This window comes from Buteo buteo, chromosome 10 (genome assembly GCF_964188355.1).
Source record: "Buteo buteo chromosome 10, bButBut1.hap1.1, whole genome shotgun sequence".
Classification (NCBI taxonomy): Eukaryota; Metazoa; Chordata; class Aves; order Accipitriformes; family Accipitridae; genus Buteo; species Buteo buteo.
In genome coordinates, this window is record NC_134180.1 from 1,212,650 (window position 1) to 1,227,749 (window position 15,100).

Genomic DNA, 15,100 nt, shown 5'->3' on the forward strand with positions numbered 1-15,100 from the left:
CTAAAAGTAGCCGAAAACCTGCAGGAATAGGGAGTGTAGTGGTGGAGGATGCTCTTCCTTGGCTGTGGGTCTCCTCCGCCGGTTTGGCCGCCTCCCTCCCAGCCGTCCCGGGACAGCTCAGCGGGGCCGCCGGTGCCCCGGAACCCGCCGTCCCGTTCCGTGTTTCCCGCGGGCGTTATTCGGCGGCTCCCCGCAAACACCGAGACACCGCCAAGCGTGGGCGGGCTGAAGGGCGGCTCTCGCGGCCAATGGGCAAGCCGGGCTTCCCGTCTCGGCCAATGGGAGGGCGTCGTGGGCGGGAGCGCGTTGCGGAGGCCGCCTGGACGGGGGCGCGAGCGGGAGCCGGCGCGTGAGTGGATGGGGAGGGGGGGGCCGTTGCCGGGGTAACGGGAGGTGGCGGTTGGGGGTAAGGGCGGGCGGGGGGCGGTTTCGTGAGGTAATGGAGGGGCTGGGGGGGCCGGGAGGCATTACGGGGGTAATAGCGGGGCTGGGGGGGCTGTTGCTGAGGTAAATGGGGGCTAGGGGGGGTCGGTGGCCGGGTTTGGGGGGCGGGGGAGGGCTCAGGCTGGGCCCCGTCCCTGCTGTGAGGGGAAATCCCGCTCCCCGGCTGAAGCAAGCCCCGGGCTGCCGACCCCCTTCTCCCAGTGACCCTTCTAGTCCTGTCGTCCCCCGCCGCCCATTTCTGCACGTTTTGGGGGTGCTCAAGCAGGTTTATGTCTGCTCTGGTGGCCTGGGCGGAGCCCCCCCCCAGCACCCCCTTCTACAGGGTGACCAGGACGATTTCAAAAGGCTTCAGATGTTGGGAGGTACTGGGACAAGTGGGGCTCTGGGGGAATCCAGCCTGGTTTCAGCACCGTGCTGTCTTCGCTGTGTTGGGGGCATCGTGAGCACGTGTTTTTAGCAGAAAAAAATGATACTGAAAGGATCACACAAGGAACCCCCCCCCTTTTTTTTTCCTCCCACAGAGTGCTGTGTACTTTATATAGAACTTTTCATTGCTTGAATGTTTCATTATGGGCCACTAAGCCAAGCAGTACCTGTCCTGAGTTAATTCTTTATTACAGAAGTTTTCAGGCTCATGAAATAGTCCAGACGTTGGTGGCGCTGGCTTCTGAACGCTGGGCTGTCAGAAAGAGCAGGCGAGGAGAAACACAAGGTATTTCTTGTACTTTACCGCTTTGTTTTTCGCTAAGCTGCTTTCCACCCCAGGTCAGGGGGCACTGGAGGGCGGCTGGTCCACCTGCTGTCGGGAGCTTGAGGCTCTGTGCTTTGTTGGGGGCTGTTGCTGGGTTAAAAAAAGAAAAGGAAAAAAAAATTAGATCAGGGGTTTCTGAATTTCTGAGTGGAAGCCCGGCGTGTTCCAGAGGAGGTGTGAATTCTGGAAAAAGGAGATTTTTCTTTCTCTCCTCTGTCCTGGGAGCTGTCTGGCTGCCTAACACAGCAGGTGTGGGTGGTGCCTTCACACCCAGCAGGTGCAGTCACAAGCTCTCGTGATCTGTAATCCCAAGGTGTTGTTGCTAACATCGTTTTCTGAGAGTTCATTTGAGAAGCTTGGCATAACAACACACCATCACCGTGCGACGTGAAACCCTTGTCATTCTGTTGATGCTGAAACCGCAGCGCGTGCTTTACAAAGGCGGTGTGACTCGTTAGCTGTGTCAGCACAGTGCTGATGAGCGTTGGCAGTCCTGGAGTCAATGCCTCTGGAGAGGGAGGCGGCTCGTCAGCCGCAGTGACAGGGTGCCTGCTGTGGAAGCCCTGTCAACATACACCGAGATTTCAGGCTCTGGACTTGTTCAGACCTGGCTTGTCTGCTGGGTTCACCAGGGAGTGAGTCAATCAGTGTCATCTGAGCAGGGTTTTCTGATGAACATCACTTCCCTTGGATACCCGGCTGAGAACCAGACCTGCTGCAGATGGCCTGACCACCATGACCTCTCTGTTCACTCCTGCTTGAATGGCAAACTTGGAAAAAGGCTTTAAACTCCCTTACCAAGTACAGAGTCATTCAGTCTCCTGCTTTCCTTTTAATAAAAGCACCATTTATGCCGCCCGCTGTGCAGAAATGGTGATAGTGATTAATGCTGTCAGCCCTCAAGGGAGACTTTAGCCTCAGGAATCTCTCGTATTAAAATTAATTTGCCGCTCCAACAAACAGGTATCCAATTATTTACCTTGTCCATCACGGGTGTGGGTGTCAGTGTGGCTGGAAGTGTTCAGTGTTAGTTTGTTACCACGATGCACACTGCAGCATCTTGTCAGTGCTGGGGGCTGTCTGGCAGCCCTTACCTGGGTGACTTGCAAGAGAACCTTCTTGAGGTGCCATTGATTTGACTTTACAAGTCAATTTGGTGCCAGTGATAAGTGAAATCCTCTGAGGTGCTGGCTGTGCTGCTGCAAGAATGAGCAGCAGTAGGGGGACCTGTTCACGTTTATGTATTTTTATAAATAGATTTTATAAATAGCATTGTTATTTTGTAAAATGATTTTAGGAAAACAAGTTTCACTGCCACTGCATGTAACCTGCAGGGAAACACTTTTACATTTCAGATTGAGTCAATTTTTGTGACCTAGGCAACTCAAATCTTGGCATTTTTCTCTTGTATGAAACAACCTCTGCCTCCTCTTTTGGTACACCCTATGGACAACAGAGAACCTTGCAGTGAATTTCTCTCTAGGGTTTCCCTTTAGAGACGTGCATATTGATCGGCAATCGAAACTTCTCCTGACTCCTGGTTCAGAACAAGCAACCAACTGTAGAGGCTGCAACCCACCCTAGGGAGACAGTGACAGTGGCTCGGGAAACTGAGTATGTATGAATCTGATAGTCTTGCTTCAAGGGCAGTACAAAAAAACCTGTATGGATGTTGAAGGGAGATCTTTAAGTTAATTTCTGGGTGACAAATACCACCAGCTCAAGTCCATATTCTTTTCTCATGGTTAAAAAACAAAGACTTGATCCTTTAGTTGGACTCAGGTGGATCTTATTGCAAGATCAAGTGTTTTGTGTCTGTCATGGTGTAGGTGTTTCAAATGGAACCTCTAAAAACTGAGGCTGTGCCAGTTCTGCGTGGCCAGTGCAATTCTTACAAGGTTTTTAAGTTGCTGCAGTTAAGTTTTTCTCTGCCATTGTGTGTGAGGTGCTGCTGCTGTTATCTCCACTCCTTGCCTCTGGGGAGTTAAGGTCATTGCTGTATAGAGGCTGGCAGGCAGCTTGAGATGCAAGGTGCTGTTCTGCATGGTATATGCTTATCTAGGAAAACCTCTCTTTTTTTTTTTTTTTTTACTCCTGTCCGCAGGTACTGAGCCCAGGAGTACCTTTCCCTTGAGGTCTGTCTGTGCCATTGCCTGCTGATGTGCCCGCTCTAACAGCGGCCAGAGGGACCCCCACCAGCTGCCATCCACAGGGCCCTTGGAAGCGAGCGTTCACCAGGAAGCACAATGAAGATCATGGTTGCCAAAGTGCTGTGTCTGCTGGGCATCTGTGTCCTCATGCTGGCTGGGTCCCTCCTCCCTGTCAAGATAATTGAGGCTGATTATGAGAAAGCTCATCGCTCCAAGAAGGTCCTTGCCCTCTGCAATTCTTTTGGAGGAGGGGTCTTCCTGGCCACCTGCTTCAATGCCTTGCTGCCTGCTGTCAGAGAAAAGGTAACTGCTTACGAGCCTCTTGCTTATGAGCGATTTTAATGAACCTGTGCCACTGAGTATGTTAGGGACCCGTATACGGGGGATACTACCCTCCCTTCTCCTGCCCTGCAGGAGCCCAGGCCACCAGACCTCTGCCCCTGTGGAAAATGGAAGTGGAGGGTTAGAGGTCCACTCCTTGCCAGAGTGGCCTACAAAGCCTCCTCAGAAACAGCTGTGCTGTGCCTGGTGTTCCAGATCAGCAGGGTGAGCTGTGCCTGCCTCCCATTCGGCTACTGCTGACTGTCTGGGTGGAGTCACTGGAGTCTTTTTGGTGCAGAAGGAGGCTGAGCATTGCCTGTGGTGTGAGGCTTAAACTCCTGCTGTCAAGCCTGTGTTCCAAACACTTGCAGACAGCCACAAACCTTCCACTGGAAGGGAAATAGGTTCCCTGTGTCTTATGTTGAGGCCTGTATACAAGGGTATTAGAGAATCATGGGCCAATTTTTAGTGTCCATTTAGAGTTGTGTGTGAGCACAATAGGAATATTTCCCTTTAGAGGGACAAAGGTGACTGATTCACTGTGGATTGTTTGCTTCATTCCAGCTTGATGAAGTTCTCAGGCAGGGGAACGTGACCACGGACTACCCGGTAGCTGAGACCATCATGATGGTTGGCTTCTTTGTGACGGTCTTTGTGGAGCAGCTCATCTTGACCTTCCAGAAGGAAAAGCCCTCCTTCATTGACTTAGAGACCTTCAATGCCGGTTCGGATGTCGGGAGTGACTCTGAATACGAGAGTCCCTTCATTGCATCTTCCCGAGGGCGCACATTGTACAGTGAACATGGTCACCACTCCCACAGCCACGGCCTGAATATCCAGGAGCTCTCCCGCTCCAGCCCCTTACGGCTCATTGGGCTGGTGTTTGCTTTGTGTACGCATTCCATCTTTGAGGGACTGGCCCTGGGCTTGCAGGAGGAGGGCGGCAAAGTCATGAGCTTGTTCCTCGGAGTTGCAATTCACGAGACGCTAGTAGCGGTGGCATTGGGCATCAGCATGGCCAAGACCTCGTTGCCACTGAAGGATGCTGTGAAGATGGCTGTGACAGTGAGCCTGATGATTCCTCTGGGCATTAGCATTGGGATGGGGATTGAAAGCACCCAAAATGCAGCCAGCAACATCACTTCCCTGCTCCTGCAAGGCATTGCAGGGGGCACTTTCCTGTTCATCACCTTCTTTGAGATCCTTGCAAAGGAGTTGGAAGACAAGAACGACCGTCTCTTGAAGGTTCTCTTTCTGGTGCTGGGCTACACAGCTCTGGCTGGGCTGGTCTTCTTCAAGTGGTGAGCACGGGAGTGATGGAAAGCAAACCTCACCTCCTTCCCTTGCAAATGGCACCAGAGATGAGCCTCCTCTTCAGCCAAGGGGGACACTGAAGCTCACCAGCCAAGTGAAACATCACAGTCCAGCGCTATTTCCATATTGACCTGAAGGAGAACTTCTTCCTTTGTGCTCAGAGGGAGATAAAAATGAGGAGTGTCCCAGTGTAGGTTTCACAAGGTATTGTCCCTGCCTGTTGGATCTGCAGGTGCAGCAGCTTGTGCAGAGGTTAGTCAACACAAAACATTAAGAATCTGGTTCTAAGGCTGCCTTCAAAGAGCTCATCAAGCATGTGGCTTTCTGTTAATCTGCACAGCCAGCCCCCTCCCTCCTTCCCCTCACACTCATTGCAGAAGCTATGGCTGAGAGCATGCTTCCTTGGCTCTCAGGCTCTGAGAAGGTGAGAAACAATAACAGAAATAAAGTCAAAAGCAGGTGGGATCACGGATTGCACAGCTGCACTAAGCTGCTTTTGCTAGCTTAGTTTTGAGCAAAACCTGGTTGTAATAGCTGCCAAAAATAACATCCCTTCTGGTGCTGCTCGGTGTGCCTGGTGCCACTGCTCCCTCTGAGCAGAGCTTCCATTTTAACCCACGAGTGGCTCTGGGAGCTTTTGTTTCTCAGAGTGATTAATGGAAGAAATGAGGCTGGGCCATGCCCCTGTCCCATGCTTCATTCTCTGCATCTCATCCATATGTTTAGCATTCCCTAAAGAAAACCTCCAGCAGTGTGTTAAAGTATTGTTTGAAAATCCTCGTGGCCCTGTCTGCAGGCTCTCTCACAGCACTCGCGGAGCCCGGGATCCATTAGTTTGTAAGAAACGGGCAGCAGCAATTTTCAGCATTAATATTTTAGGGCAAGCGCTTGTGTTTAAATGGTCTGCAGTGAAATGGGTTTAGCAGTCACCATCAAACACATCTTTGGGGCTGCTCCCAGAGCCTGTGCTCTCGCTGTCAGCAGACTCATGTGGCTGTACTGCGCTACAGAGGCTTTGCAGGGCGTTTTGTTGGTGTTTTCAAAGGAGAGAAATCTCTTCCCTGGGGGTTTGTGAGGTTGTGGAAGGGCTGATTAGAGGCACTTGCAATCTGACTGCACATGAGCAGATCTTTCTGTCTCTCCAGAGCGCAGCCCCTGAGGAAGCTCAGCCTGCTATGGATCCTGTCGTGATCCTTTGGATTTGCCCTCCTAGGTGAGGAGCTTGGATCAGAGGCTGGAGCCGGGAACCTCCTGTGGCTGTAACACAAGAGAGCAGCTCCCGCTCTGCAGCCCGGCAGGGTAATGCAGCCGGGCTCCTCGCTGGCCTCTCATGGGGGATGCATTTTAATTAGATGTAGCCTTCGCTTCTGCAGCAGCTTCTGCAGGCAAAGCAAAGCTTTTAGAAGTGCTGATGGAATTATAACGATGTAGAGCGGGCTTAGCTGTGGCGCAGTCCCTGTTATCATGATCCAAGTGGGAAGAAGGATGGGTGAGACTGTGAAGCAGCATCTTGGAGCCAGTGGTTAGCACAGCTGCAGCATATGGAGGCTGATGAGGATCATCTGACAGTTCCTGGTGCTCGCTATTTTAATTGCTGCAACATACCAAAGTCAATTAATCTTGCTTTGAAAAACCTGGAGTGGAAGGGGGGAGGGAGGGTTATTTTAGGCCTGAGATGACACAAATTAGCAGGGCCTGATGAGAATGTAATTTGCCTCGACGTGGTAAACCTCTGTGTGTTATTTCACTTCTTGCAGGCAACTCATGCAGGGCAGCATCACTCCCATCGGGTGTTTCTCTGTGCTGGTGGTTGTCCCAGGCCAGTGGGCCAAGGGGGGAGATGTGAGGTGTGATGCTGGGTTGGGGGGCAGTGTCCCTTCTCAGGCACAACCATGGGGTTCCTGCTTCTGCCTCTGACTTTCTGCAGCTAATGCTTTTCTTATAGTTTTTTTGTTTGTTTGTTCATTCCTCCCCCCTGTATCTAAGCAAATGCAAGCATGGTTTTGGTAAAGGCGGGGCCCTGAGGTCATGGTGTATCCTAGTGCCCTGTCCCGCATCTCATCTTCCTCATCCTTCCTCCCACCTGGCCCCATCTGCACTCCAGGGGCTGGTGTACTAAAGCCAAGACAAGCTGTTCATGGGAGATTTCTTAACCAGTGCCCAAGAGATGAGCAGGGCTCCCCTAATGCAAGCAGGGATGGATGATACCCCCCACACACACCCCGAGGTCCTTGGGTGTGGAGGCAGCATGACAACAGGGTGGGGGGTCTTACACCCTTTCTGCTGGTGGAATTTGGGCTCAGGGCTGGCCAGAGGAGCAGGGATGGGGGGTTGTGAAGTGTTGTGAGCTGCTGAGTTGTCACCCCTCTTCCTGCCACCCTGGGGGTGCTCCTCCATGCCTGGGGTGGGGGGAACGTATTCACATGTGAGTGGCAAAGTCCAGTGCTCCTGGGTTGGTTTAGGAGTGGAGAAGGACAAGTCCTATCTGCTGCTCCCAATAAAGGCTCTGGCCTTCTCCCCTTTGTGTCACTTGTTTATTTGAAGTCCCCTGTCGCTCTGCCGGCTGCTCGGTGCCCAGATCACGTGGCGGGTGCACGTGCATGTCCCTAAGGTGGGCTGAGATCCCCCTGCCCCCTCCTCAGGGTGGCAAACCCCACTAGGGGGACTGGGTGGGTGGCAGCACGAGGCGGCTGGGGGCTGGATCATCCAGTCGTCGTCATCCCCCCCCCTTTTCCCACCCCACAGCCTGCTCGCCATCGGTGTGATTCAGCCTTGCGTGTGCAGCCGGCAGCCTCCCCGTTGCGTAAGGCTTGGCGGGGAGCTGGGGACTCAATGAAACGGAGGAGGAGCTGCAGCGAAAATGATCAAGGAAACTCATTCATTTCCTCTAACGAGTAGTATCGGTCCAGCTAATAACGCTGCGGGGGACTGCAGGGATGGATGGGGGACTGCCTGGCAGGGTGGCTTTTCATCGGGAAGGGGCTGTGGCTACCCACCACCCCGTCCCTGTGGCTGCCAGAGTGGGCCCTGTCCCCGAGGGGGAAGGCTGCTGTCCCCCACGGGGGCTGGGGGAGAGGTGGCCGTAGTCACCCCCCCGCCTCTGCTCCCGCAGGGCCCGGCAGCGCTTCTCAATGGGATGCGTGTTGACAGCCGCGTGGGTGCCGCCATGGCCCCGCTCCTCCGCCGGCAGCTATTAATAGAAGCTGCGGATTTTAATTGCTGCTGCTCAGGAGTGAGCGTGAGTCACGCAGCCTGGCCTGGCAGCCCCTCCGCTGGACCGGCAGCCCCCCGGCCACGGTCCCCAGCGCCGGCAGACCCTGACCTTGGCAGGGACCTTCGGCTCCCAGGGCCTGTGGTCACCTCAAGCTCCAGCCACGCTGTACCCTGTGCCGGCAGCGGGGCAGGGAGCTGGATTTTCCCCTGCAGCAGAGCCCCACGGCTCTTGGGGGGGCTGCGCCTCAGCTGCAGGACCCTCGGAGCAGGAGCCGGCCCCTCTGTGGTGAGGCCTCGCTGGGGACAGTCAGCCCTTGAGCCTGTACCCATAAGCTGCTCAGGCCCCAATCCTGCTCAGCTGGCACTGGGGAAGTGGGCTGAGGGTCCCATGGCCCCCCTCCTCCCCGAGTGCCATCCGAGGACCCCCAGCACGTCCCCTCACAGGGGGGTTGTGGCCCAGGTGCTGCTGTGAGGAGCAGCTCTGCCCCTGGCCGGGGGGGGGGGAGTTTGGGGCTCCTGATTCTGCTCTGCCACGGTGCCCAGGGAGGGGACACTGCAGTTGGTGACACAGGCCTCGCGGTGCCACCGCGCACGGCTTCCCGGTCCTGTGCTGGCCTGGCACGGTGGCAGCACTGGCAACTCTGTCCCCAAAAGTGGACCCTGCTGCCCAGGCCACCCCCAACTGCCAGGGCGGCTTACAACACCCTGCCACTGCCTGCGCCCTGCCAGCTTGGAGTGGCGGTGTCCATCTCTCCTGTCTGTGTGTCCCTCAGTCCCCCTGTCACCATCTGTGGGTCTCTGTCCCTGTCCATGTGTCCCTGGGCTGTGCATCCCTGTCTGTGCATCTGTGTTCTTCTCCATGTGTGTCCGTGTCCCCACCTGTGCCCGTGTGGTCCATGTCCACATGCCTGTCTGTGTGTCTTCATCCCCCTGTATCCCTGTCCATCTGTCCCTGTGTGTTCCTGTCCCATTCCTGTCCATATGTCCCCATCCCTCTCCGTGTGTCCCTGTCTGTGTGTCCCTGTCCCCGTCCCTGTCCCCATCCCTCTCTGTCTGCATGTCCCTGTCCTCATCCCTGTCCACATGTCCCCATCCCTGTCCATGTGTCCCTGTCCCCATCCCCATCCGTGTGTCCCCATCCCTGTCCGTGTGTCCCTGTCCCCATCCCTGTCTGTCTGCATGTCCCTGTCCTCATCCCTGTCCATGTATCCCCATCCGTGTGTCCCCATCCCCATCAGTGTGTCCCCATTCCCGTCCGTGTGTCCCTGTCCCCATACCTCTCTCTGTGTCCCTATCCGTGTGTCCCCATCCCCGTCCGTGTGTCCCCATCCCTGTCTGTCTGCATGTCCCTGTCCTCATCCCTGTCCACATGTCCCCATCCCTGTCCATGTGTCCCTGTCCCCATCCCCGTCCGTCTGTCCCCATCCCTGTCCGTGTGTCCCTGTCCCCATCCCTGTCTGTCTGCATGTCCCTGTCCTCATCCCTGTCCATGTATCCCCATCCGTGTGTCCCCATCCCCATCTGTCTGTCCCTGTCCGCATCCCCGTCTGTCTGTCCCTATCCCCATCCCCGTCCGTGTGTCCCCATCCCTGTCTGTCTGCATGTCCCTGTCCCCATCCCTGTCCACGTGCCCCTGTCCGTCTGTCCCCGTCCCCATCCCTCTCCGCCTGTCCCTCTCCGTGCATCCCCATCCCGCCCGTCCCCCTCCGCCGCCGCCGCCCCGTCCCGGAGCCCGCTCGGGGCTGGACCCGGGGGTCCGGCGGCCCCGGGCGGGGCGGGCGCGGCGGGCGGGGCCGGCGGCGGGGCGGGATCGGCTCTGCGGCGGCCGCACCGCACCGAGCCGAGCCGTGCCGAGCCCAGCCCCGCCGCACCGCACCGCACCGAGCCCCGCCGCGCCGGGCCGGGCCCGAGCTCCGCCGCACCGCCCCGAGCCGAGCCCCGCCGCGCCGGGCGGACCGGAGCCGCCGCGCCGGGACCGCCCCGGGCCGGGCCATGCGCTGAGGCCGCCGCGCAGCCCGCAGCCAAGGGCGGATCCCGGGCAGGACACGGTGAGGCGGCGGGCACCGCAATGCGACCGGCGCGGCGGGGAGCCGGGGGAAGCGGGGACGGGGCAGCCGCCACCGGCGGGGGGGACCGGGGTTGGGGGGGGGGGGGGGGGGTGCCCCCGGCAAGGGCAGGGCACGGGGCCGGGGAGCGGGGCCGGGACCCCGGACCGGGGCGGTGGGACCCCGGTCCCTGCCCCTGCCCGCCGTCCTCCCCCTTCTGCCCGCCGTCCTGCCCCTGCCCCTCCCTCCGGCCCCTTCCCCTTCCCCTTCTCCCGTCCTCCATCGCCATCCTGCCCCTTCTCCTGCCTTCCACCTCCATCCTGCCCCTCCATCTCCATCCTGTCCCTGCCACTCCACCTCCATCCTGCCCCTCCATCTTCATCCTGTCCCTGCCACTCCATCTCCATCCTGCCCCTCCATCTCCATCCTGTCCCTGCCTCTCCATCTCCATCCTGCCCCTTCTCCCGCCCTCCATCTCCATCCTGCCCCTCCGTCCTGTCCCTGCCTCTCCATCTCCATCCTGCCCCTGCCCCTCCGTGCAGCCCCTTTCCTGCCCCTTCTCCTGCCCCTCCATCTCCACCCTGCATCTCCACCCTGCCCTGCCCTCCATCCCGACCCCCACACTCCCCACCGCCTGTTTGTCTCCCAGGGCGATGGGGGTCCGAGTGGGAGGATGCTGGGGGGGGGCGGTGCAGAGCCCCCCAGCAGGATCAGGCCTGAACTGTGTCCCTGGCTGGCCAGTGGCCCCATCCCCAGGAGCCGAGGGGAGGCCGTGGTCCAGACCTGCAGGCACAGAGGGCTGTTTGGGGTTGGGGTGCTGCTGGGCACAGGCCACGGGGCCTTTGAGCATACCCCAGGCGCCGTGAAGACCCATCCAGCACAGCCCCTCGGCCCCAGTGCCCCACGCCGTGGCCACGAGGCCGGAGGCGCTTTTGGCTGCGCCGTGGGCAGGTGGGACGGGCAGGACTGTCACCAGCCCCGGCTGAGATTTGACGTTCCCACGCACCGGCTCAGCCACGGCCCCTGCTCCATCCCTGGCCCCGGTGTGCCGGTGATGCTTCCGACATGGTGGGGTCCAAGGGGTGTTTTTCTGCCCTGTTCCCCGGGGAACCCCCCCATGGGACAAGCTCCTTGGGTGCCCGAGGCCACGGTGATGGGCTTCTTCCCCAGCTCCCAGCTGTTTGCTCACCTGGCTCTCCAGGCACCAGCCCCTGCCTGGGTGTTTGGGGATGTTCTGGGGTATTGGGGCTGTTTGCCAGATCTGGACCCACTGGTGCTGTGGGGTGGGGATGCAGCGGCCGTGGGAAAGGGCTGGTTCCCCCAGAGGTGCCCGGGGTGGCCACCAGCATGGGGCTGCCCGAGGTGCTTTGCTGTCCCCCCGCTTCCAGGCCTGTGGGTCCCTGAATTGAGGTGGAGGGTGGCGGGAGCAGACCCAGCCGGAGACAGACCTGACCCCCTCCAGTATCTGCCCGAAGCAGTCCCCTTCCCTCCCCTCCCACCCTGCTCATCACCGTTGGCAGGGCAACTTCAGAAACCCCGTCCCACCGCAGGTTTAATGGCCACGAGGCTCCGAGATGCTCCTGCATGCACTGGGGACACCTCATGGGGCAGAGCTGATACTGCCATTCCTGTGCTGCAGTAGGGAAACTGAGGCAGGGCCTGGCCGAGGCGATGCTCAGCCTGGGGCTCAGCATCGGCGGCTCCTTGCGCCCTCTCGCTTCACACCCTGGGGCTGCATTGCTCGGGGAGGGGGGGGGCACAAGCGGGGACCCTGCCCAGGCTCGTGCATCCCCCGTGAGCGGGCACCGAGGTTTGGCAGCGTGAGGGCAGCCATGGGGGTCTCTGAGCCTGCAGGCCACGAGCCCACAGCCATGCCACGCTCTCCCCCGGTGCCCACGTCTCTCCGCTCCCCACTGCATCGCGCAGGGTGGGAGCGGAGCAGAGGGATGGCACGGAGCGGCACGGCACGGGGCAGCACAACATGGGGTAGGGCAGGGTGGCACGAGGTGGCAGGGGACAGTGCGGGGTGGCAGGGGGTGGCACGGGGTGGCAAGGCACAACGCAGCGTGGCACGGGGTGGCAGGGCACGGGGCAGCGTGGCAGGCGCCGAGGTCTGTGTGTGTGAAATGGCACCTCCGTACTCAGCAGCCGCAGCAGCCGCGCGTGGGAGAGCCCGATCGGTGGCTTCAGGTTGCCACCGGCTCCTTGCTGGGCTGGCGGCTGCCCCGCAGGGCTGCTCCTGCTGCCCGGGGGCTCTGGGGGTCCCACGCCCGGCGTGCCCCCCCCCCCCCCCCCAGCACGCTGCCCGGCAGCCTCGGCCGCAGCTGCTGTGCCGGTGGCCGCGGCTCGGCCATATGGCCGCAGCGGGCGGCTGGTAAAAATAGCAAATGCTGCTGCACCCCAGGCGGGCGGCGAGTGTCGTCCTGCCCCGGCCGCCGGCAAGGGCATCTCAAGGGCATGGGGGGGAGTGCTGGGACCCCCCAGTTGCGTTGGCCTGGTTGGAGCAGGGGGGGCTGCATCTTAAAGGGGGCTGTGAGTTAGGGTCTGGGGGGGGGCTGCCCCATTCTCCCCCCCAGCCCGGTGCCTGGGGGGGTCCATCCCAAAGCCGCCCGCTCTCAGCGTGACGCCTCCCTCTGCCCTCTCCCTTGCAGCGGCAGCAGCATCTCCGGGGCAAAATGCCGGAGCAGAGCAACGACTACCGCGTGGTGGTGTTCGGCGCCGGCGGCGTGGGCAAGAGCTCGCTGGTGCTGCGCTTCGTGAAGGGGACCTTTCGGGACACCTACATCCCCACCATCGAGGACACCTACCGCCAGGTCATCAGCTGCGACAAGAGCGTCTGCACCCTGCAGATCACCGACACCACGGGCAGCCACCAGTTCCCGGCCATGCAGCGTCTCTCCATCTCCAAGGGCCATGCCTTCATCCTGGTCTTCTCCGTCACCAGCAAGCAGTCCCTGGAGGAGCTGAAGCCCATCTACCAGCAGATCGTGCAGATCAAGGGCAGCGTGGAGAGCATCCCCATCATGCTGGTGGGCAACAAGTGCGACGAGACCCAGCGGGAGGTGGAGAGCAGGGAGGGGGAGGCCATGGCCAAGGAGTGGAAATGCGCCTTCATGGAGACCTCGGCCAAGATGAACTACAACGTCAAGGAGCTCTTCCAGGAGCTGCTGAACCTGGAGAAGAGGAGGAACGTGAGCCTCACCATCGACGGGAAGCGCTCCAGCAAGCAGAAGAGGACAGACAAAATCAAGGGGAAGTGCAGCATCATGTAGAGCCCCGGACTGGCCCGCACCCCCCCTCCGGTCCCCCCCTCTCCTCCCCCACGGCTGGACGTGGCATCGCAGCGGGACCGTCTCCTCGTCCTCCGTGCCATCACTGTGACTGTGCGGGGACGCCGCGGCGCTCCGGCGGCGTGGGCTGCGCTCGCCCCAGGTCTGGGGACGAAGACGGGGCGTCCCGTCGAGCTGAGGGATGTTCAACTGCCCCGCACCCGGCTCAACGGGACCGGGGACACGCGGCCGGGCACCGCCGGGGAGCACACGGACGCACACCCCCCCACGCACACTCTGCAGCACAACCGGTGGCACCGGCCGGTCCCCGTCCCCGTCCCCTCCCCGGTGGGGGAACCCACGTCGGTCCTCGTGGGTGGGAAGGACGGTGCGACGTGGGGGTGTCGGTGTCACCCCTGGGGACAGTCACACGCGTCCCAAGCCCTCCCCGCGCCCCTGTCCCCACGCCATAGCGCTCTGCTCCTGCAGGCAGAGACCTGGGACGGGAGCAGCCCCCGCACGGTGCCTGCTGCCCCCCCCGAGCCCCCAGCCCCGTCCTGGCACCGCGGCCCCTCCTGCCCCCGCAGCCCCGAGCCCCCAGCCCCGTCCCGGTGCCGCAGCCCGGAGCCGCCAGCCCAAGCACAAAGCATCGGGTCCGAGGGAGGTCCTGACCCAGCACAATCCTGGTGAGCTCCAGTGGGAGACCCCCAGCCCCGCAGCCAGCCGGGCCCCCCCCCCCGCCCCAGACCCCACTGCCCGCTTCCCACGCAGGATGAGCCCCACAGCCCGACTGGGCCTCGATGCCACGGTGATGGGCGCTGCCGCTCCCTGCCGCAGCGCCCTGCCAGCGGTCAGCATCCCCCCCCCCTCGCAGAATCCCTGCTGCGGCGTGGCCTGGCCCCACACCCCGGGGACCCCCGATACCCCCCCACCCCCCCAGCTCTGGTGCAGCCCTGCTTGTTCCCCCGTGGCCGGAGCGGGGCCCCCGCGCTGTCACCAGCCCCCCGTCCCAGCGGGGTTCGTCCCCTCGCTCCGGCCCTGCTCACCCTCCGCCGGGGCCCCTGGGGCTGTCCCCGAGGGGGTGTCCCCGAGGGGGTGTCCCCGGGCAGGCTGGGCCCCCGCGCTGCACCCAGCTCCCCGCACCCCCCCCGCCCTGGCTTTTTACAACATGACCCGAGCGCCCAGGGGACAAGGTGACATTACGATGTAGCCTTTATTCTAGAAATAGTCTTCCTTCAATAAAGAGATGAGAAATGCTCCCGCGTCCCCACGGAGCAGCACCCGGCCGGGGGCTCGGGACCACGCCGGGGGGGGTCACGGCTCGGCCCGAAGGGGCCAAAAAGGAGGGATGGGGGCACTTGCGTGCGCGTGCATGCGTGCGGGGGCGCGTGCATGCGTGTGCAGGTGCGTGCATGCGTGCGCGGGCGCGTGCACGCGGGCGCGTGTCGATGCACGCGTGACCCCGCGGGCACAGGTGCGTGGACGCGGCGCGTGTGCGAGCCCGCGCACGCCTGTACGAGCGTCGGCGCCCGACGCACGTGCACGTGCCGTACCGTGGGCACGTGCGTGTGCCCGCGCGCCCCGGCAGCCCCC

The 15,100-nt window shown here is 60.9% G+C and overlaps 2 protein-coding genes across 5 annotated transcripts; both read left to right on the forward strand.

The window, feature by feature from the left end:
* The first annotated feature begins 278 nt into the window (after nucleotides 1–278).
* Nucleotides 279–7,490, forward strand: SLC39A3 (solute carrier family 39 member 3). 4 transcript variants are annotated; one of them, XM_075037809.1, is made up of 5 exons: nucleotides 305–349; nucleotides 1,065–1,156; nucleotides 2,679–2,809; nucleotides 3,300–3,648; nucleotides 4,231–7,490. In XM_075037809.1, exons 4-5 carry the CDS (start codon nucleotides 3,442–3,444, stop codon nucleotides 4,969–4,971), a joined length of 948 nt encoding a protein of 315 aa, XP_074893910.1. In that variant the 5' UTR covers nucleotides 305–349; nucleotides 1,065–1,156; nucleotides 2,679–2,809; nucleotides 3,300–3,441; the 3' UTR covers nucleotides 4,972–7,490. The 4 variants fall into 4 exon arrangements, with proteins under 4 accessions (XP_074893908.1, XP_074893910.1, XP_074893909.1 ...); XM_075037808.1 differs by having other exon boundaries at nucleotides 315–349; nucleotides 2,652–2,809; XM_075037807.1 differs by lacking the exon at nucleotides 2,679–2,809 and having other exon boundaries at nucleotides 279–349.
* A 2,626-nt stretch (nucleotides 7,491–10,116) lies between these two features.
* DIRAS1 (DIRAS family GTPase 1) lies at nucleotides 10,117–14,746 on the forward strand. Its single transcript, XM_075037449.1, has 2 exons — nucleotides 10,117–10,241; nucleotides 12,890–14,746. The coding sequence occupies exon 2, from the start codon at nucleotides 12,914–12,916 to the stop codon at nucleotides 13,508–13,510; it is 597 nt and encodes a 198-aa protein (XP_074893550.1). The 5' UTR covers nucleotides 10,117–10,241; nucleotides 12,890–12,913; the 3' UTR covers nucleotides 13,511–14,746.
* Nucleotides 14,747–15,100: the final 354 nt, after the last annotated feature.

Coding starts and splice junctions, on each gene's coding strand:
- SLC39A3 (XM_075037807.1), top strand. CDS start 3,442: ATGAAGATCATGGTTGCCAAAGTGCTGTGTCTGCTGGGCATCTGTGTC. Junction 3,649..4,230: donor TGCCTGCTGTCAGAGAAAAG/GTAACTGCTTAC, acceptor GCTTCATTCCAG/CTTGATGAAGTTCTCAGGCA.
- DIRAS1 (XM_075037449.1), top strand. CDS start 12,914: ATGCCGGAGCAGAGCAACGACTACCGCGTGGTGGTGTTCGGCGCCGGC.